Source organism: Ambystoma mexicanum, chromosome 1p (assembly GCF_040938575.1).
Source record: "Ambystoma mexicanum isolate Mex_15411 chromosome 1p, UKY_AmexF1_1, whole genome shotgun sequence".
In the NCBI taxonomy this organism is placed as follows: domain Eukaryota; kingdom Metazoa; phylum Chordata; class Amphibia; order Caudata; family Ambystomatidae; genus Ambystoma; species Ambystoma mexicanum.
In genome coordinates this window covers 416,574,553-416,597,767 of record NC_090921.1, presented here as the reverse complement: position 1 = coordinate 416,597,767, position 23,215 = coordinate 416,574,553, and the positions used below count along the sequence as shown (strand labels likewise).

The 23,215-nt window shown below is 46.4% G+C and overlaps 1 protein-coding gene across 1 annotated transcript in view; it reads right to left on the bottom strand.

Moving 5' to 3' along the window:
* Positions 1-23,215, bottom strand: part of USE1 (unconventional SNARE in the ER 1) — a 273,173-nt gene that overhangs the window by 179,323 nt on the left and 70,635 nt on the right. The window contains exon 2 of the mRNA XM_069649226.1: positions 10,588-10,637. Within this exon, the coding sequence (XP_069505327.1) occupies positions 10,588-10,637 (50 nt within the window). The remainder of the gene's footprint in view (positions 1-10,587; positions 10,638-23,215) is intronic.

The following is a 23,215-nucleotide window of genomic DNA, read 5'->3' as shown; positions in this document are numbered from 1 at the left end:
TATGTATGAAATGTGTGAACATCTATTTTCTGTTGGAATATCCATTACTCTGATCATTACAATTTGTTTAGCATGCAGCCAACTGTTATGGCAGCTTGCAATAACGTGTTTCATGTATTTGCCCAAGTAGAGATAGCAGTTGAATTAGTATTCGGTTTAGCATGCCAATATGTACTAATATTTTGTACCGTATCTAGACAATGTAGTTTGGGACGCCGGTGGGCTAGTCGTGATGACATCATCGCGCCTGCTGAAGCAACTTCATTGTGTGCGTTCCGCGCGCAAAATAGTATGGACTCTGTACATATTAAATGGAGGTTTGTTTGCCTCGGGTAGCATTTGCTATCGTGATCTTGGTGGGAGCAGTTTCACACCGTTGATAAATAGTGAGAGATAATGATTGTAAAATAGCTTGTAAATAGTGCATAGCATGTGCATTTTGTAGAACACAGGTGTTATTTACTGATCATTGTCATTACTTACAGCACCAAAATATACTGAGAATGCGTCATGACTGAGACAGAGTATTGATTGAGGGGTTGGTCCATGATGCATGTATACGCAAAGATAGGAGGTATGTTGTTTTTACCTTTTTTGAGCTGAATCCCTGCAAAGAGAAAGCGTAAAATGAGATTGGTTGTTTAGCTACAGATGCAGCAAATTGTGTTTTTTCCACTTATGTTACCTTAGCTGTATTTCCTTTTAACTTCAGAGACAGGTACAGTGAGGTATTTCTTTGGCTGAAATTTGCATTTTGTATTTCGTTTTGAATTTAGTTCGAGTTTTTCCAGCCTTAATACTTAATCTGGATTCTTTTCTGTGGATGTTTACACTCTGCCCTGAAGAAGGAGCCGATATCCCAAATGCCTTGGCCAAGTTCACGTCTGTCTCCAAGTGACTGTCCACGATATGATATATAAAAGAGGACCAACAAAGATAGTTTGCCTCGTGTAATAATATACATTTGGCAGAACCTGTGCTTGACACTATTGCAGTATTTTGCATTCATTGAAGTGTGCGGTTAGACCTCAGGGGGCTTCCCCAAGTTTTTTCAAATAAAATTGTCGCCAAGGTTTCTGACCTGCACCTTAAACTACCGTTCACCTTCTATGTGGTGCCCACTTCCTTCATTTCTGTTGATCCTTTTTCGCATGGAGCATTTAAGCCTTCAGCTATGAGATTCTTGACAGCATGAGGCAGAGTGGCTTGCTCTGAAGGCCATGCGTGAGACAGAGGTACAGCCCAAGAGAGAATCAGTTACGAAAGCATTTCATTAGAAGGAAGATCTTGAGGGCTATTAGCACACAGTAGCTCTCTGGTGGATGGTGCATATTTAATAGGACTTCTTTGAGCCAGTTGTCATGCACCAGTAGGCACCATGCAACTCACAAACAAATCGCAATCCATCATCTCCTTTCGGCATCAACTGTGTTATTTTCATTCTAAAGCTTACAAGAGAACAAAATTTGCGTCCATTTCAATTCGGTTTCAAAGTGCCGATTTCAAAGTGCCGATTCCCTTCACCCTGAAGGGCTCAGCAGCATGTTGTGCCCTGTACTGTCACAAAAGGTGTACTGCCCTCGTAATCGAGTGCAGTGCACAAGTCCCCAAAAAAACAAAAATAGCGGGGTGGAGGGTGGCGGAGGATCTAACACATGCAATGAGAATTGACCCCACGAAAAAACATTTCAATGTGAAATATGCAGATTTCAAATCGGCCATTGCATAAACGAAGACAGTGCACAGGACGAATGGGCGTTTGCCTTTTGTAATATCAACAAACGTTTCCGCAGGCCCTTTGAGACATTTTATCTTCAGTAGCTTTAGTCTTTCATCTTGTCACATGATGGCGCAGATTAGTGTTGCAGCTATGAGCCTGGCAACCGTGGTTCAAATCCCCAGAAGAGGCCTTGTTGCGAGCTCGGTGTTCATTATTAGAGTTTGACAAAATGGAGAAACAGGACTTTAATCCCGTCCTCAAAGATACACAGGGTGGAAGGTGTCCGCCCTCTGAAAAGATTGGGTGGACGCTGTTCCCCCTAGACTTGTGCCTGGCCAGAGTACCAAGGTTTCAATAGCCAAGTCTAGGTGGGCATCGTTCAGATGTGCACCACTATTCAGGATTGCTGAAGGTGTGGGTGATTTTCACAGATCCAGTGTTCAACTTCGAGATAGTGGTGTATGGTGCCAGCTCTACTTGAGTCACAAGTACATAAATTACTATTTAGGTGTGACATCTAACTCAAATGAAAGAAGACGTTCAAAATACTGACATAAAGCTACTTTGCATCTAGATTCATTTGGGTGCCTAAGCCCCTCGCAATACCCGATGAAATAGATGTCATTAGGATCCAAGGAAACAATTTTTAAGAAGAAAAGGGGAAGCAGAGCGGGACATTTGTACCCACTGCTCAGCCTTTTTCACCTTTGTGCATTAGCACTTTCAAGCCGCCACAGGATGAGTCAGCACTAAAGGAAATACAAATAACAAATATATAGTCAAGTGAGCAGCCATAGCTTAATTAATGTGTTCTATATTTATGGTCTTTCTTAACCATCTTTGCATTTAGTGACCTGTGTTGTCAACCAAGGAACAAGTTACTTACCTGTAACTGTTGTTCTCCAGCATGGGTCTGGCATGGATTCACATGCTCATGAATATTCCCCGTCGTCAGGCTGGGAATCCTCGGTAAAGAAAAAACCAGTATCAGTTTCGTTTCTGATCTGTCTTTCATAGTAATAACCAATCACTGGTCTCTGCGTCATACTGACCACAGCCAATGACTGCCCTCTACCTAAGCACCGCCTCTGGCAGCCATCTTCAGATTTGGAAGCACGTGAAGTGGCAGTATGACCAAGTGAAGAGCCGCAGAGGGGTAGGCGGGAGGGTTCGCATGTGAATCCATGCCAGACCCATGCTGGAGAACAACAGTTACAGGTAAGTAACTTGTTCCTTCTCCAGCATGGGGTCTGGCATGGATTCACATGCTCATGAATAAAGAATACATAGCAGTACACACATGCACAACCACGGGAGGTGGCAAAGGCTCAACATTAAGCATTACATCAAACCCAACATTAAGCATCTTACCTCCTCACCAGGCTCACCTCAGGCGAACAGGTTGCGCAGCACTGCTTGGCCGACCCTGGACTCCTCCCTGGAATCCCGATCGACGCAGTAGAATTTCGTGAAGGTGTGCGTCTACCTTCACGTAGCAGCCCTGCATATGTCCAGCAGGGGCACACCAGAAAGGAACGCCGTGGTGGCTGCGATCGCTCTGGTGGAATGGGCGCTCGGACGGCCAGGCAGCGGTCGGTTTGCCAACCGATGACAGTACATGATACAGCCGGAGAGCCATCTGGAAATGGAAGCCTTCGAGAGAGCCTTCCCCTGATTGACAGGTCCAAAATTCACAAAGAGTTGTGACGTCTTCCGAAAACACTTCATGCGGTCCACGTAGAACTTCAGCGCTCTAGCCACATCCAGCGAGTGCAAAGTCCTCTCAGCCAGCGACGAAGGCGACGGGAAGAACACAGGCAACACCAAGGGTTCGTTGAGATGGAAGTCGGACGGTACCTTGGGCATGAAGGAGGGGTGCGTCCTGAGCACTACCCTCGTGTCGTGAAAAGTCAAGTACGGGGCCTTGCAGGAAAGGGCCTGGATCTCTCCCACCCATCGTGCGGAGGTGATGGCCACATGAAACGCTGTTTTCCATGACAGAAACTTCAACGGGGCCGAGTGCAGAGGCTCGAACGGAGGTCCCATGAGCTTGGTCAGCACCACGTTGAGCCGGAGCCTTCACCGGCGGGAACGATCTGAACAGTCCCTTCATGAACTCTTTCACCAGACGATGAGACCACAAGGACGTCCGGCCCGTGGTTCTGGTGTATCGGGAGATCGCAGCAAGATGAATCTTGATGGACGCGTGTGCCAGTCCAGCTTTGGCCAGCGTCAGCAGGTACGGCAGTACCTGGGGAGCCGTAATCCGTAGAGGGTTAATCTTCTGAGCGTGGCACCAGACAGAGAGCCTCTTCCATTTGTGTCCGTAGCATTTAAGAGTCGAGGACGCCCTGGCCTTTGCAAGAACCTCTCTGCAGTCGGCCGGTATGTCGTATCCTCCAAACTCTAGCGCTGCAGGAGCCAGGCCTGCAAGTTCAGCGATTTCGGGTCGTGGTGGAGGATGGCGCCTCCTTCCCTGGAGAGTAGATCCGTGTCCACCGGCAGCTTGATTGGCGGGGACGCTGATAAGTCCAGAAGGTCCGGGAACCATATCTGCCTCGGCCACGCAGGTGCGACGAGGATCATCCTGCACCGTGACCTCTTGAGCTGGTTGACGAGCCGGATTAGCAGTGGCAAAGGAGGGAACGCGTAGAGGAACAGGCCCTCCCAGGGGAACGAGAAAGCATCGCCCATGCTCCTCGCCTGGGGAAACCTGCTGGCGAACCTCCGGCACTTGGAGTTCGTCGCCGTCGCCGTCGCGAACAGGTCGATCTGGGGTGTGCCCCACCGTCGGAAGAGGCGATCCACTAGATCCTGCCGTAGTTCCCACTCGTGGCACGAGCGCAGCTCCCTGCTGAGTGAGTCGGCGATGGTGTTTTTTATCCCTGCCAGATGAAACGGCACCAGAAACATCCTTTGGGCGACGGCCCAATGCCACAGGTCCTGCGCCTCCTTGGACAGTGCTGGGGACCTGGTTCCGCCCTTTTTCCTGATGTAAAACATCGTGGTGGTGTTGTCGGTGAAGATCCTCACCACCTTGCCCTTGAGGGACGGAAGGAAGGACCTGAGGGCCCAGAACACTGCACGGAGCTCCAGGACTTTGATATGGAGGGACTTCTCCGTCGGGAGCCAAAGGCCTCTCGCGTGCAGATTTTCGGTGTGCGCTCCCCACCCTTCCAGGGAGGCATCCGTGGTCACTGTCTCCTGGTGGTCTGGGACTGGAAGTCCATGGCCGCCGTCAGATGCGCGCGGGTGCCCCACCACCGGACCGCTCGGCGGAAACTCTCGTCGAGTGTGATCCTCTCCTCGAAGCCGCCAGTCGTTTGGATCCAGCGCACGTCCAGGAACTCCTGTAACGGGCGCATCCGGAGCCTGCACATGGGAATGAGGTAGATGCAAGAAGACATCATTCCGAGGAGGGACTTGATGGATCTCACCTTGGCCGCGTCGGAAACCAACATCCGCTGTACCTTGCCCAGGATGGACCTGGTCCTTTCCTCCGACGGGGAGGCCAGAAGGGACACTGTGTCGAGCTTCGCTCCCAGAAACAGTGCGTTTTGCGCGGGTACCAGGTGGGACTTGGCGTAGTTCACGGAGAACCCCAGGTCCGTGAGAAGTTGGACGGTCCTTGCCGTGTGCTTCACGGCAAGCTCCCTCGTCTTGGCTCGGATGAGCCAGTTGTCCAGGTAGGGGTAGACATGGATCCCCTCGCGGCGCAGCTGCGCCGCCACCGGTGCAAGGCACTTGGTAAATACCCTGGGTGCCGACCGTAGTCCGAAGGGGAGGGCTTTGAACTGGTAGTGACGCCCTTGGACCACAAACCTGAGGAATTTTCGGTGCCCCTTTAGGATGGGAATATGGAAGTAGGCATCCTCCAAATCCAACGACGACAGGAAGTCTCCTTCCTCCAGCTGACCCAGGACGTGCTGGAGGGTGACCATCCGGAACTTCTGCGCCTTGATGAACTTGTTCAGACGTCGCAGGTCTAGGATAGGGCGCCATCCTCCCGTCTTCTTCTTCACGAGGAAGTATCTCGAGTAAACTCCGGAGCCCCGAAGCCTCTTTGGGACGAGTTCGATGGCGCCCTTCCTGAGCATCGCCTTTACCTCCAGGAGAAGCTGAGAGACGTGAAGCTCTTTCCTGGCCACGGGGGGGGACGCGCGGGCACCTTCTTTGAAACTCGAGCGCGTGGCCCCGGGCTAAGGCGTCCAGCACCCAACTGTCGGTGGAGATGGACTCCCACACGCTGACGAAGCTCGCCAGCCGGCCTCCCACCGGGGTGCTTCGGTGGGGGCCCGACCCCACGGCCGGTTCAATCCTGTTTCGACGAGGCTTTGCCGCCTTGACCTCCTTGGCGACGACGGCGGGGTCAGCCAGACTTGCCTCGCCCTCTGTAGGCCTCCTGAGACGACGAGCGGGCCGCTTGACGGTAGGTGGAGAACCGCCGCCAGAACCTTTGGAGGCGCCCTTGCCTCCGCTGCTCCGAAAGGGCGTCCGTCGTTGCTGTAGAACCCCAAGGGCCCGGGCCGTCTCAGTGTCCGCTTTAATGGCCTGAAGGGAATCGTCCACTGTTTTCCCAAACAGGTTGTTCCCATCGAACGGCATGTCCAGGACTCTGGTCTATACGTCTTGACGGAAGTCCGTAGCCTTGAGCCATCCACGCCGCCTAAGGCACACGCCGTTGCCCAACTGGCGAAACCCAGCGTCGGCGATGTCCGTCGCAATAGTGATGGCGTGGTCCGACGCCACCTCACCTTCCTGTAGGATCTCCAGGGCATCCGCCCTCTTGTCGTCCGGTAGGAAGTCCAGCAGGGGAGCCAGTTTGTACCATAGCTTCCTGTCGTAGCGGGCCACAATAGCCAAGGCGTTGGCCGCTTTAATCGTCGTCGCTGCAGACGAGATGACCCTGCGTCCCATAGCGTCCAATTTCTTTCCCTCGCCGTCCGGTGGGGAAGTCGATGTGGAGGCCGCACCCCCCCCCCCGCTTTCTTCCTGGTCGCCACGGAGACGACGGAGTCCGGGGTAGGCTGCGCCCGGAGGCACAGGGGGGCCGCGACCGGGACCCGGTACTTCTTCTCGTACCGGTCTCTTCTAGCTGGCGTCGTGGAAGGGTTCTTGAGGAGGGCGAGGCCCTCATCCCAAATGTCGTCCAGTAGAGGCACCGTGAGGACCGTCTTCCTCTTGGCCTTGCACCGTTGATAAAGGAATCCTTCCTTTTTCTTCTCCTCAGGGCAGAGTTGGAAAAGCTCGGATGCCCTGGCGATCATGGAGTGGAACGATCCAATCTCGTCGGGCGGAGAAGCCCTGGTGGGAGGTGACGACGGTAGATCCTCGTCGTATACCTCGTCGTCCGTACCCGTCGCTGCCGTGTCAGTCCCCATATCATCCCCTCGGGTGGACGGGGAGGAGGGCTGGACGGGTCGCGACGGCTGAAAAGGAGGTGGAGGGTGAATCCTTCTTTTCTTGGGCGGGGGAACACCAGAAGGTCCCGGTTCAGGATCCCCCGACGGGAGAGGTTCCTCCGCCGGCAACGGTAGTCTCGTCCTTATCTCTGAGCATAAGGACTGTATAGCCAACAAAATGGCAGCCGAGTTGTCTTGCGGCGCTGGCAGAGGGGAATCCGACGGGCGATCAGGGGCCCCGTCGGCACCCTCGACGATGTCGTCGTCACCTGCGTCGGGATCCATCCCGACGGGCCGGTCTTCATCCACGCCAAGGCTGTGGCTTAAGACCTCGATCAGCTCTTCCTCCGAGGTTGAGACGAATCTACGACGACGCCCTGCCCCCCCTTTTTCTTCCCCGCTGGGGATTTCACGGGGGTCCTATCGATGGGCACAAAAGAGGACTCCCTCCGAGGTGGCAGGGAGACTCTGAGCCCCAAGGTCGCCACCACTGGTGTAGCCTCCACAGGCTGAGCCAGGGCCGCCGCGACAGTATCGATAGAGGGCTTGGCCGGATGGATTAAGGCCTTCACCACCTTAGGTGCGCTCACCGCCTTATCCTTGAGGGGGGGGACACTGCTTCGCTCCCCCTCCGATGGGGCCTTCGAGCTCGACCGGGGCCTCTCCAGGAGCTTCGCCGGGTGCTCGCCCTTCCTCTTACCCGACCCAGAGCGTTGGCTCGTGGCTGAAGGTGCCGGGGAGGGTGCGCCCTGCCTGGCGCCCATAGAGCCCGACCGTTCGGCGCTCCCGGTGCCAGCGGACTCACGGTGCTTGGCCGTGTGTTGGACCCCCGTCGCCGGGGCGTCCTCAAAGGTCTTAGAAGACCGCTCGGATTGCTTCCTCTTCTTCTCGCCTGACGGGCTCTTCCCTTCCAGCCAGTTGGCGAAGCGTTGGTGGCGGTCCTTCATGGTCCGCTCCGACATATTGCCGCAAAACGCACAGTCCTTCTCCACTTGCGTCTTGTCCTCATGTAAGCAGTAGAGACAAAAGGAGTGTTCGTCCTCCTTAAAGACGTTCTGCAGCTGGCATCCAGGGCAGACCCTGAACAGCTTTCCGGGCGTCGAGCTTCCCTTCTCCTGGGCCATGTCTGGGCCTGAGAAGCTTCTGGAGTCCTCCAAAACGTAGCTCGACGAAATCTTCACCCTTGAGGGGCGCAGACAAATCCGGCACGGGTCCCCGTTGATCGGATGGAGAGTCGTTGGAGCTTGAGGCTCTTTTGACCGGAAAAAAACGAAGTTTTTGAGAAAAAACGTGAAAAAATAGCACTAACGCTCGAGAGCAATAGCACGAGGATCCCAACACATGAACGTGCGGTAAAAATCTGAAGATGGCTGCCAGAGGCGGTGCTTAGGTAGAGGGCAGTCATTGGCTGTGGTCAGTATGACGCAGAGACCAGTGATTGGTTATTACTACGAAAGACAGATCAGAAACGAAACTGATACTGGTTTTTTCTTTACCGAGGATTCCCAGCCTGACGGGGAATATTCATGAGCATGTGAATCCATGCCAGACCCCATGCTGGAGAATACATGTTTTAAAATAATGCATGCTTGGCAAGGGAAATTTGAGGCTTGAAAAGTATAGAAATAATTTCAAGAGGTCTATGCATGTATCAGCTTTTGCTGAGAACAGCATGGCGGAAAGCGCAGACAAGTTAAATAAGCAGTGGTATGTACCCTTGTTTCTGTGCTGAAGTTTGCGTGTCCTCACCTGAAAGTAGTGCCTGAATTGGTGTGAGAAATTGAGGCGCGGTACTGCTGATAAATACAATTGAATTAAAAATAAACTCAAAATGCAAGTTGCATGATTGTCTGAATGTATGACCGTGTGAGCTAAGCAAATAACATCTTTATAATTGCCTAATTAACACCTGCCGCTGATGTTTCACTGGCAGCCAGGCAGGCAAATAGGTATTTTCTACCATTTCCAAGGTGCTTGAGAACTACCGTAACCAACGGTCTGTTCTTTGTACTTCTGCGTGATAAATTACACAAGGTTTTTAATAGTTATACAGAACCTTCGTTTCCAACATAAAATGCTACCGATTTTAATACATTCAAAAAGAATATCAAGCAACCCAAGTGCCCCTTTTCAAGTTAAATATTTAAGTTGTAATGTGCATGTAATGAAGTGAGTGGCCTGTATAAATCAATCAGGAGGTAATTACAACCTTAACATGTTTCTTTCACAAGGGAGAGTGGTCAGAACCCACTACCTCTGCTTTTTCCCTTGATGACCCTTCTCTTTGTGCGCACTGAGGATTTTGGGTGTGTTGCGCTTTACAACAAATTAATAACAATAACCACTAAACTGGACCATGTTCTCTTTCACAAATGCGAAAGAGAAAACGTTCAGGTTTTAATACTTCACGCCAGTGTGCTACGAGTAAATAATTTAAGTTAACAGTGCCCAGGCTCCATGTGTTATGGCCCAATTGATAACTCGGATGTATTCAATGCTTACTTGAGGCACTGCAAAGCAAACAACTTTGAGGCGGGATACCAAGTGACAAGAGGTGGGTCCATGATGTGTCTGTCCCCACCCGATTATTTCCAGCCAGGTGTCCCCCACCTTATTATTTCTTCTTCTCATTAGTATTTTCCGTTGTAAAACTTGAGGGTGATTTCTAGGTGTTTGCTCTACACTCTTGATGCACTCTGCAGCATTGACAGGAGAAATAAGGTCACATCAATGCTCAACTAGTCTCGGGATGCAGCAAAATCCAAACTACTAAGCACTTAACGAAACTGCCAGGGCTGTGCCCCAGCTAGCCCAGGCCCACTTAAAGCCATGCCAACAGCCTTTTCAAACCGTATTCACCAAATATGAAGAAGACCGGTAACTTACAAAATTATGATATTACAATGAGCAGTGCTGAAATTTCAATATTTGTACTCTGGGACACATTGCACTGGACATACTTTTCACTACTGTAGAATGCAAATATATGAATGCATCTGGAAAAAATAAATACAAATGAAACCGTTTGGCCAAGCTGGTTTCGTACAAAAACGAGTGGCATATATTATATGGAGTTATTAATACTATTTGCATGCAACGTAATGCACTTTTTTTATTTTCATGTTTGCACAGGCCACTGTCTTCCAAAGAACCTATCACCCCACAACGCTTCCAAGCCATAACAATGGCAGTAGGCGCTATACAAATATCAAATAACATTTCTGGATCACCATGACGTAGATCTTCAGCACATACTTCACGGCATGGAAGAACTGCATGGTTTTCCCTCTTGCACGGCAGTCCTCCTCGGATTTAATAGAAATGTTAAAATTTAGCACCACCACTTCCCATGTAAAAATGATATACCACCATTTAATCTCAGACAGCTTAATATTCCCTAAGTCGAATCCAAACATAGGTTTACGAATTTCTGAAATATTGGCTGGGTTCGTTGCAATATCTCACCTGGAGTGCTTCTTCAGGGTGGTCAGCATATGTTCGAGAGCGCCCACATACTGTAATAGAAAACAAGAGTCTTATAAGCCATCCATGCAAACAACTTAAAAAAGGTCTTTGTGTGCTGTTGCCATCTGCTTTTCAGGGAAAATACAAAAATTAAATAAGTTTTCACAACATAGTTTCCTTTCGGCTAACACTTTTAAAAGACTTTAAGGGATAAGGTGATCCGGTAACTTGAACAACAAGCGGCAGGTGTATGTTCCTGTTCAAAATACAATGGGTCATCGCACTGTCAAAGCCATTTCCATCCAAGTATAATTTTTAATACATGGTACAATCGAGTACTTTTACAGTGAACCGCGGGTGGGCTGTTTTTAGAAGACGTGCTCTCTTGACACATAAATCAACATTCTAGATCATGTGTTATGTCTCCACTTGCGCATCTACCAAACTAAGAGCTGTGGTGCAGTATATGGTTAGAAAAAGATAGCAAAAGACAAAACCGACGCGTTCAAGGCAGTCAATTTTCAAAACAAGTGGAGTGTTAGGTAAGGTCAAAAACAGGCGATGGGCACGCTTAAGTCATTGAACCACAAGTGCTCCAATTTTGTGTGGAATAAGCTGCAGCAACTGACACTGTATAGGCTGCCACTGGCCTAGTGCTAATTGAAGTGATAGGAAGGACGTGGCGGTTTCAAATGCGCTCCTCCTGAGTTTTTATTATAGATGGTGCAAATTAAACATCAGATGTTCGTCATATCAATTACGTTTATTGAATGTGTTCGAGGTTCACCCTCAAGTTATGCCAACACGTATTTCGACCTGTCCGGTCTTTTTCAAGGCAAAAGTTTTCATAAATTGGTATTTAAATCTTGTGGATGGCGAGCACCAAATGGTCGTTCAGGAGTGATCCGCGCTCGATCATTAATGTTTACGGTTGTTGCTGCGACTGTTCCTACGGGTACTCCGTATATCATGGTCCGTGACGAGCGGCTCCTAATAGAGGTGCTCCGCCTCCATCTGGCGTCCTCGTTCTGGATAAGCCGGACAGGTCAAAATATAAAAACATGTGTCAGAAAAACTTGAGGGTGAACCTCAAACACACAAACAATTGATATGACGAACACCTCATGTTTAATTTGCACCATCTATAGTAAAAACTCAGGAGGAGCACACTTGAAACTGACACGTCCTTCCAATCACTTGAATTTTCAAAACAAGTTCCCCCAGATACATTTCCTAGGATCCTAATTAAAAGGTGTCACAAAGAGGACATGGATAAACCAGGCAGACAAGTCGTGTTCAGGTGCTTAAAGGAGAAGTTTGCTCAACAATGGTATCGTCCCCATCATTCAGGCATATATTTTTAAGCATACTGTAATCGATCTTAAAAAATGTTCCTATGCATCTTACCTTGGTTTTCCTCACTTTTACACATGTGAAAACAGCAGGTTTGGCTAAGCCATCTTGTGCTAATCTTATCCGTTGATGCATCGCCCCAAGTTCAAGTGCCCTTGCGGCAAGAATACAGATCACCCACCCCTCAAACTGACATATACATGCTTACGCCCCTTTTAACAATGCCAATGCACATCTCATGTCAACGATGTCTGTGCGCAAGCTATTGACGTGTCTCCATGGATATGCCAGGACACCTCTTTCCTCAACAAGTATAAAACAGACCCTTTCTGAGCAGACATTGCAGTTGCTTTTTCAATCGTCTCATTCTATTTAGTTTCGATTGGCCATGACTCGTTTCTGCCCTGTTCAGCTAACTTCATAGTACAACGACCCACGAGCAGGTACTTAGACTAGCAGTACTGACAAACTCCATACTTGCGTTTTATTTAAATATAAAAATACCAATGTCTACAGCAAACCTTATTTAATTTAGAAATGTCATAGTTTGTGCCGATTGTACATTTATTTGCTCTAGGGGTATTTTTAACATTGCAATTTTTATTTTCTTATCCTTCTTTACTAGTAGTTGCTACATACAAACAAAAAACGTTTATTTTTCGGATTGTGGATTTTATGCTTATTCAATTTTCAGGAACTATGGCAACAATACATCCCTACCAGTACGAGCCTGAATATTCTGAAAGAGGAAATAATTGAAAGAGAAAGAAGCAGAAACAATGGGAAATCAGACGATAGTTGGGGAGATGAATCACCGGTGCCTGGTCACACGGAACACGTTTCAAACTGGTGTACCTGCAATCGTTGCAAGGTCATGCAAACCGAGGTGGAGAACTGCTGCTGCCGAGAAAACTCTGGATGCTTGGCCTAGCCTAGGAAGGGACACCACCGCTTTGCATTACCGAGCTGGATGACTTCAGAGCAGTCTGCCTCACAAGGTCCGTGTTGCGGATTATGAAGGTGCTTATGCACGAACTTCACGCAACTGTTCGCCCTTGGAATCCAAGTAACGAGTAAGTATACTCTATATGTGATGAGAGAACTAATATTTCATGTTATTCTTCTACATTGTCGTAACTTCGATCGATCACTGATGAATGAATGGAGTTTGTAAATTGAATACGTTTCTCGCACTTATTGCAAATCACATGTCTTTCACTTTCGACTAAAAAACAATATTTTTCTATGGCCTGAACTGTTCTGGTTTGGAAGAGTGTTCACTTTTGCAATGCGTCGATACTTCAAAGCACAAGTATATTTTTTCAGAAAGCTACTTTTCTATGGGCAAATATGCAATCGAATTTAGGATGCATTTGCAAGTAAATTGGTACACTTATCTGGTTCATTCGATTATAAATTGGGCTATTTTCACGCCATATAAATTTAATAAATAAATAAAATGTCCGTTTCTCTTTCACAATTGGTACAGGCTTGTGTCTTCACGTTCGTTTACATGGTGGCTTCATGGGAGTCTTGGATTCAGCGTTCGACGAGTAATACCCACCTGTGTAGCTCGAGCCATTCACGCCAAAGTCCCCAGTGACAGCGAACAGTACAGGAGATTTTTAAACACTGTGCCGCAACCTCATGTATACAATTTGTAGTTTTATTATGCCATAAATATTACCAAACTAAATAAAATTTCGAATGAGCATATACAAATAGTTTAAGTTTTTCCGTGAGTTAAGAACATGCCCAAGCGTCTAGGAGGGTCACGAAAGAATGGTTGGTGCCCTTTTGCGCTCGCCTAATGCCCATCCATCCCCCTTCCAGTTTAAATGGCAGCTAACAGCTATGATCATGGCCTCCCCAGACCCAATGTCTCCAGACTCTCCTCTTCAAGACCCTGTCGCTGCAAACATAAGTTTGTGACCCTTGAACACTGTTCCAGGCCTTAGGCGCTCGCCTCATGCCCATCCGCTCCCCCTCCAGTATCAAGAATGGCAGTTTGCAACTGTGGCTGTGTGCTCGCAAGGGGGCTGGGTGGGTGGGAACACTCAAGTTGCCAAACACCATGTACACTTCAAAGGGATCTTACGCACAGTGACCATTGTTCACATGGCCTCCCTGACCCAGTGTCTGCAGACTCCCCTTTCGAGACCCCGTCCCTGCAATCAAAACAGGTCTGTCCCTTGACCGTCTTCCAGGCCAATTGTGCTTGCCTCATCCACAGCCATCCGCCCTCCAGAGTCAATGGCAGTACGCACCTGTGGGAGTTTGCTCACAAGGCAGCTGGACACCTCAAAGGGTTCTTCTGCACGGTGACCATTGTTCACATGGCCTCCCCAGACCTGGTCTCCAGACTCCCCTCTGAGGTCCATCCACACCCCTCCCTCAAACCCTTCCCAGTATCAAGGCAGTTTGCACCTAAGACCATGTGCTTGCAATGAAGCTGGGTGGATGTGGACGCTCAAGGTGCCTCAAGCTATGGAATAGCTAGCCTCTGTGTAGCATTGAAAACGTACATTACGCTTCATACAAAAATAAGCAGACACTTTTTTTGTGTTGCCAATAAAAGTCGGTGGCTTTTATTAAAAGAGAACAATAATAACCCAAACATGGTTACTGTATTTATTTAACAAATCAACAGGTGTAGAGCGTTATAGTTCTGTACTTTTTGGGCACTTGGACCGGGAAACGGGAACTGGCCCTCCTTACCTCACCAAGTGCCGCCCTTTTGGGCTCTCAGTTCCATGTGTTGGGGACCTGCATCTTGTCTGGTGGGCACTCTTGCACTTGCTGGCAGCTTCCTTCCAAGGCCACGCCGACACACCCGAGTGGGTCCAGGACAACTTGGGTTCTCCCAAAAGACCCTTGCTCTCCTACAGCTCTATTTGCATCCCATTGTTGCTAGTATGTTTAAATCACTGTATGGAATAATTCCATCCCATTTACTGATAGGTGTGTTCCATTTTTGTGGAAATAGTCTGGGTCAGAATAGACTATGCTCTCACCAGGATGTGATAGTGGTGTTTTTAAATGGCAGTCTGCTTCTCGTCTCTTTCGGTCCACTTTCCTGTCCTACCCACAAAGGAATGTCATGATACATGCGATACATGCCGATTTGTAGGGTCTCTCTATCTGTTAAAAGATATTGCTTATGTTAGCTCTGGTCTTATATATGTTGTGTAACAATTTGATTTCCTACCTCCTATCTTGTTGACTACTTGTGTCCCCATGAGTCCACGCCATGCTGATGTGGCTGGGCATATCCTCAAAGAATGCATCCCATATTCTGTGATATCGTTGTCCACATGACCATGCCTGGCCCAGTGCCTCCAGACTCCCCTTTTCAAGACCCTGTCCCTGCAATCAACATATGCTTCTGTCCGTTTAGCAGAGTTTTGGGCCTTTTGCGATCACCTCGTCCCCATCCATCCTCCGCCCTAGTATCAATGGCAGTTAACACCTATGAACGGGGTCGTACTAGGCCATACGATTGTCTCAAGCACCAATGAAACTGTGGCCCATAGTTCGAAGTCTCTATTCATCCCTTTTCGGACACTGTTTGATTAGAACCCAAAAGGGGAGTATTTTGATCAAAAGGTGAGGCAAACTGGGAATAAAAAAATAAAAAAAATATTCACCAACAGTGTTCACTACAAGCCACATATTGAAGTAACTCAAACTGGCCCACATTGCTCAAAAGAGTTTTTTAAAAATGTCCCACAAAAGCATTTTGCATTCGTGGTTCAGCTGTGGCCCTATTGCCCAATAGGCAGTATGAGCAGGCCTATGCCTGTGCGCTTGTAAACGGGGCTAGGTGGGTGACTATGGAAGATGTGAAACACTGGCATCGAGGGTGTCAATGAACACGCCACCACACACACACTTTTCTAAGCCTTTTTAAACAGCTTGACATTTACCAGGAGAACATTTCTGCAATCAACAAGGTATATTGTCATCAAGCTACCTGTTTCCCGGCTACCTGTTCCACGGCTACTTGTTCCCTGGCTCATTTATTCATCCAAGTAAGGGTAAGTCACCTATTTGGTTCTGTATGTTTCAATCGATTTCCACCCAATGCACACAGCATTCTAATTTTTATTTATCTCAAAGACTTCGCCATTATCGAATATCTGATGTATTTATTTTTTTTACTGTAATTGGCACATTGCATCAGTGCATTGTAACAGAATGGAAGGTTTCCTGGTCCTTGTTTGAAAGCATGTTTTCCTTTGGTGCTTGAAAGTTCATTCAATGGACCAGTAGTACGTTAAAATTTGCGGTATAACAATCAGTTCTGGCAAAAGTGATTGCTGTGTTAATTAGACTAGGATACACAGGTTTTATTTCTTTATTTAAAAGAAACTTTACAGACAAAGCTGTGTAATAGTTGCTTTATTCACATTAATAAGTATTATTTATTTGTAATAATTGATTTTTTCTACAGATCTTAGACTTTTCAAACATGCCTTCATGTATCATTTCCGGGTGCCCTTTTGTGAGCCATGTCAAAACTCTGGGAACAGTCCTGCATATATTCCCAAAGGATATCGATTTAATAAGATGGATTACTAATTGCAGATTTCTAGTGGACGAGGTTGAAAGTAGAGCCCAGGCTGTCTTGGGAGACGTGAGGGCCAATCGATTCCGCATCTGTAGCCTGCACTTTATTGACGATATGTACACAAAAAAGCATTGATCCAGAATTCTTTGTAAATTGCTTCCAAATGCAATTCCGACATCTTCTCAATGACTTCTCGATTCATTTTAAACAGTGTTTTGAAAAGGTAAATTCATGAACGGTTTAAAATTATCTGTGGTTATTTCCATCACTGTTGTATTACTCAAGTTTCTCTAGTTACCGGAATTACTCAACTTTTAAAATGTTTCACTTTAGACTACTTTCTCTAGCCCCACTTTCGGACACTCCAATAAATCAGTAAAATGTGACCCTAATCAAAAACTTCCATAGTGCCCTTTTAAATTCGCCAAATGTTTTCGAAATCTGTTGGTTGACATTTCTTTCTTTACGTAGAGCTCACTAATGGACGCAGAGACCCTGACCAGTGTTGAAACCACCGACACGTCTAGTAGCCCAACCGACATGCACAAAGTGATATTTTAGAGCATTGGATGTGGCCACATTTCTAACACGAATGTACCTTTCCTATTGTACTCTTTTCTGACAATGTACTGAAACTGAAGAAGCAAGATTCTTCATCAATTACTTTTCCGGAGTCAACATCAACCTCACTCGCCTATCAAGTAATTATATTGTACTAGTCCTTTATATGCGAATGAACAATACATGCATGCGTTATGCATGGAATGTAAACATATTGAAAATTATTATGTATAGTATTGATTATTTACACAAAGTGGCATGTATGGTGCCTCTCAGTCTGTACCATCGTCTGCATATCATATTTTCAGTTTAATTTTGCTTTTACATCTGTATTTGTCATAGGGGGATGCTGGAACTTTGACTACAATCACTTCCTCATTTGCAATAGGTCCAGAGTATGAGGTATGCGTACTTACAGTGTCTTTGCTACAATTAAATTAAATCCTACAAAAGATATACTTTGAGACTTAAATGCATATAACCTTGCACCGTTTCAAACATTTCTGATTTTGGTTCGAAGATTACACTTCCTCCCTAATACAGAAGAGATTTGAAAGTAAACATTACAAAGCAAACTACTTTTGAAGGCAACATTATAATCACTACGTTTTTCAGGGTGAACTCAGATCAAGTCCATGTGTCATCTCGGAAGGTTATCAGGTGAAATCTTAACTGTATATTATGACCAAATCACGTAGGCAGTTTTCTAGGGTATGTTCATACAAAAGTTCCATTTGTGTTGCAAAAACAAACAATATAGTATAGGGTTTGCAATCATTTTAAACTACTTTGTGAGGAAGTACTATGTGCGATGAATGATTTAACATTTAAGTTCGATTGACATTTGACCTTTTTTTATGATTCTTCTCTCCAAGGAATGTACTGAAGATGTTGAAAGAGGCACATGGGCTAGAGGTATACATAACCAAATATGAAATGCAATTGAGCATCACATTTTTATAATGTAATCTTCTGAAGTCCGGCAAGTTGGTTCTGTTTGTAGATATGTACATATGTTTTGAGTCGAAAAGAAATTTGCTCGATATAAACCATATAAAAAGGCTTGTTTTCCAACTTGATGTTGCGGTCAGCAAAGCGAAGTCCGCGGTTTTGAAGCGAATTAAGAAAACAAGGGTAACAAACAAACCAGTTTGTTTTGGAGAAGTTTTTAAGTGGATGTTTTAGTCCTATTATGTTTTTAGTTGGAAAATCGTATCTTCTGTATGTGTGTATTGAGCATGTTTTTTCTATAAATCTGTTAGAGGCCCAGAAGGAAGAGGAGTATAAAGACTCAGACAACAACTGAAACCAAAGATGTCGCTTGCCAAACGGATTTCACAATTGGGCAACTACTATTTGAGGCACCGCGTGGTCCAGTCAATAGTCAAGACTCATGATGCACATGTCCGGTAGCCAGAAAAATCAATGGAATCTCACCTGCGAACCATATAATGTTACCATGGACCATTGCTACTTTGCGCAACATCACCCAGATGAAACAGAGGACAAGGATGATGCATTGCAATTGCTTGCAGAACCTTTGACACAATCTATACCCTCTAAAAATATTCCATCCACCGAACATTCTCTGATTCAAGCAGAAATAGCACAGCCTGAACAGAGGCTGAAGCATCAACGAAACTGACTGACGAATTTGCTCGAATTTGCTCAAGATCTGTATAGATATCTTTCATGAAGCCTCGTTCCTCGAAACTACACTGCCAAACCCAACATCCTCTTACACCAATTACAACAGTGCCTGGCAGATTTCTTAGCGGCTCACCTGACACACTTTCACCCCATCAACAACAACATTTCTGCCTGACAAATACATCAGTGAAGCCAACAACCTTCGGTGTGACACACCGAAATAAACTCACCCGCGCTCACCGCCCCCACACTAGAGAGATCAGGAAAAATGAGACAAATAGACCAGGTAAGCTAGCAGCCCCGCTGAGGCACACCGCAACAAAGTCATCCACGCTCACTGCCTGCTCAGACCCTCACACTAGAGAGACGATGAACAATAAGACCAGGCCATCCACACTGGACAAAGATCAATCCAGCCAAACAACTCCGAAGACTACAGAACGCATAACCTTGAAGAATATGGTACGTATACCTTACACCACATCTGTGGACACAGGACGCAGGCACGGCCAACCATCCATGCACCAAAGAATGCAGCTATGGCTATGCTTTCTGGTCTAGCAGCACATATAGCAGTCCACACTGAAACACCTGACGTACCTCAACACCTCTGCCACTAGCATACAGCGACTATCAACTAAAGAATATTCGGTATAGCTGGCCACACATCGAATCTCCTAACAATAGCACTCGATCGGAAAAACCACCAACAGCACCCACAGAGGTGCTGGACCTCTTTTTGGGCTGCTTAGACGAGCCTAGCCAGCCACCCAAGTCCTAGACCGTCAAATGCATCTCCTAATCTAAACCTTTTCAAATTTTCCAGCTCATTGACTACGGTCACCGAGGGCGTTCCAACCACAAAGCGAATTGAGGCCATACAAATGGGGAAATAGCGCTATATAAATAACCAAATACAAATACACACTTGTCTAAGAGTAATTTTTAGTTTGTTGCTGTGTGTGCTCATTGTGGGCTTCTGATCACTCTCAACTCTTCCGAGAATTAGTCTCGACACCCAGCCAAGCTACCTAGATTGGTCTGGCTTGTACAGAAAGTTCCCCTGCTTCACTAAACAAGGGATGCCGTCTAAACCTCTGCCCATCAGCTCAGAGTTTAGAAATCCATCTCAACACCCTCCTCCAGCACTTGTACACCCCTAGGATCCTCCTTCCATCCCCTATGCACTGGCACGGCCGATTGGCACAAGGCCTAGTCGGAGCATGAATGTAACTTACCGTTTCAGAATTATTTTTCGGCTTGTGGTGCTTTAAAATAGAATTTTGTTTTAGAATGCGCGGTACAAATGTTCACCTTGTGCGTTGTGTGGCAACCTGACATGATAATGAACACACTGGAGACCTATTTAGTATGAGCATGAAATGTCACCTTGTCTCAAATGATGGTAAAGGGGGTTGCTTCAGGTGTGCAAGGGAGCATGAACGGACACGCATGAATTATAGTAAGAGCCATGCAATATATGCCAGAAGTGTAAGTAGCAAACAAATGATTCAAGAGCGGAACAGGGACATAGTAATGATGGGCAGTTGGTATACAGCACACTAGGACTAGGGGTATCCTGTGTGTCATGAAACCGTTCTGGACTTTACTTTATTTGTATGACACAGCAATGGACCCAGAGGCATGATGGCGCAGACATAACATGAATAACAGGCGCGTAGACACAAAGCACAGAGTCGAAGCCAAAGGGGGATCTGAATGCAAAGCAAGCCAAGAAATGTAGTCAAACAGCCAGGACGAGGGAGAGGTGGGGTTTTTATTTAATTTTCTTAGAGAGGATATATCCCCAGAGGTAACAGCGACACATAATTTTCTGGATTGTTCTTACGTTCCTTTTGCAAAACATATTTTACATAGCTGTTTGTTACTGTCCTTGGTTTTTCTGAACCACTTGCCCGAAGCAGCTCCTTGTCCAGTTTTTTTTTGTTTGTGGCCTTCTTTCCCAATATCGAAACCTACTTGTCTCTGGCTTCAATCACAGAAAGCAGGCTGCTATTGTTATTTGGCCTTGAGTGAAAGTCAGCAACTGTTCGAAGAACACAATGTGTCGAATACCCACAAAAAATTATAACATGTACCATATTGAAAGTGGACATACGAAGATTTTGTTTCCATTTCTGCGATCTGTTGTTCGGAGGAATGACATGGATAGAATGGAACTTCCTGAAATTATTTAACAAATTTTGTGCGATTATAAATGGCATGTGTGCTGTATGCATAATGACTAATTCAGCGATGTGCGAATGTGCGATTTGACCAAAAGAATTTACAAAGTACTTTATGTTATGTCTTAAACAAACCACGAGTTATGCTCCTGTCTAGGCATGATTGTTATTTGTGTATAGTTTAAAAAGGTGTGAATAGAAGTATGACATTTTTGGACGTATTAATTACTGGCATTGCACACCAATATATTCTGTGCAGAGTTATGGGTTGTTAGCTGGCCCATATTGTGTTTATTCCTCGAAGACCCAAACCACAACCTGTATGCAGGCAAATTATATCTACACCGATTTGTCCCGTGGGATATCCTGATGTGCTCTCACTGTTGCATCCTTGTGCACCATAACATGGTGTTTGGGGGTAGGGTCAGGGGCTGGAATATATCACATGTGATGGCGTAAGCAAATGTAACAGCTGGTACATCATATGCACTATGGCTTTATCATGGGGCATCGAGGGCTGTTGATGCTGTTGTAAATAGACTATTGGTAATGGCATGTACTATCCACCTCTGGTTCCTACAGTGCTATTTGGTTCCAGCTTTTCATCATCCCTCCCACCCCCAGTATTTCCCGATGTATTACTGCCATCTTTTCAATGAAACTGCCCCTTTTTATGTATTCCACATGCATTGACAGTATCCTTTCACTTATAGTACTCGGTCTTGCAATAATATACTTAGAAGCCAGGTCGATTGCTCTCGGTGGGTGGCTGTGTAAGCTGATATGGTGCTGTAGCGCATCACCATAGAATTGGGAGATGACCATGGGAAACAGGCACAGCAGTGTATAATGATCAAGTCATGTGTGGCATCTTGCAATTCCAGTACACCTGCTCTGGGGCTTGTGGTGGTACCAATGGTAAATGGATAGTCTAGGAAACCCAAGAGGTTTTGGAAAATTGGAAAGGTTATAAAAACATTCTTTGATAACATTTAGGTCTTCCATGGCAGTAGGTGGTGTGCAGTAGCATGCCAAAGGAGGGCGTGTATCACCTGGGTGAGCACTCATTAAAAATATGTGCTGTGACATGCCATGCAACATGCCAACAAGGTGCCTGTGGCAAGAAAATATAGGACTGCTACCGACTTCAGTAGAGGATGAATGCCTGTGCGTATATGTATCCAGCTTCTAAATCCCTGCAAAAGCGTCAGTACTTCCTTCATGGTATTTGACAGTCTGTTAGTGTCTATTGCGAGGGTCTTACTCAGGGGACGTGTGGCCTCCCACTTCACCTTGTCAGTGTTGGCCTATGTTGCCTGATAACTGCGCAGGGATGTTTCAATGGGGCCATGTAGGTTCCGTGTAAGAATTTCCGATTAGTTTCCATATATTGCAGGCCGGTCGAGGCACTCCAAGCAATCCTCCAGCTCTCTTACCACTCTTCTATCAGTATCACTCTAAGCATGTACGTCTCCATTTTCTCCTTATATCTCCAGTTTGTGGTAGCTACCACATACCCTAGGATTTTTTACATTTTGTAAAGGAGCGCTTTGAAGGTTGTGCATGTCGACATTAACTTTCCAAAGAGTGTGAGCAGTTGTGTAGTTGCCTCATGTACCCCAAATTCCTTTTCAGTCCTGAAGCGATTTTATTTTGTCACCTCTAAAAAGGACACTAATACACCAGCCTCTGTTGTCCTCTTACCGGGGTGAACTCAACAGGTTCTATGTGAAAATATCCCCTGAGAAAAAGTCGACTTTCTCCACTGCACCTCTAAAAGCCTTTCCCCACATATTCTAGGACGGGTATTAATTACTATTCCAACTCCAGTCCTAAAATATTTTGGGAAAGTGCTTGGATTTCGCAGTGCAAATTTGGGAAAGGGTTGCGCCCTGGCAACCTTTTCCCAGGCGACTTGATCATTAGATACCACTCAACATGGTTATATACAACTGTGAATCGTTCGTTCTAGCTTTGATTTAACTTCTTAACAAGTCTCAAGAAACAACAAGTTACCAATTGATGTACACTAAGGGCAGGGTCTATCCAGTCTCTGAAGCCCTGTAACACGCCAGAGATTCTATCCCACCGCTGCAGCATTAGTAACCCACCATTGTTTCTCTAATTTAACAGTAACCCATTCACATAATATTCTGAACTGTCCCGTATGAAAGTATTTTAGGACGTTGGGGCCTACCAGTGCCTCTAATCTCCCTCTCGACCCCGCCTAGTTACAGCCTCATCGCAACTTTTGCAATTTTTGCCCTTCTTCCCTGCCAAACTAAGGACAGAAGGTCCTTTTTGCAAT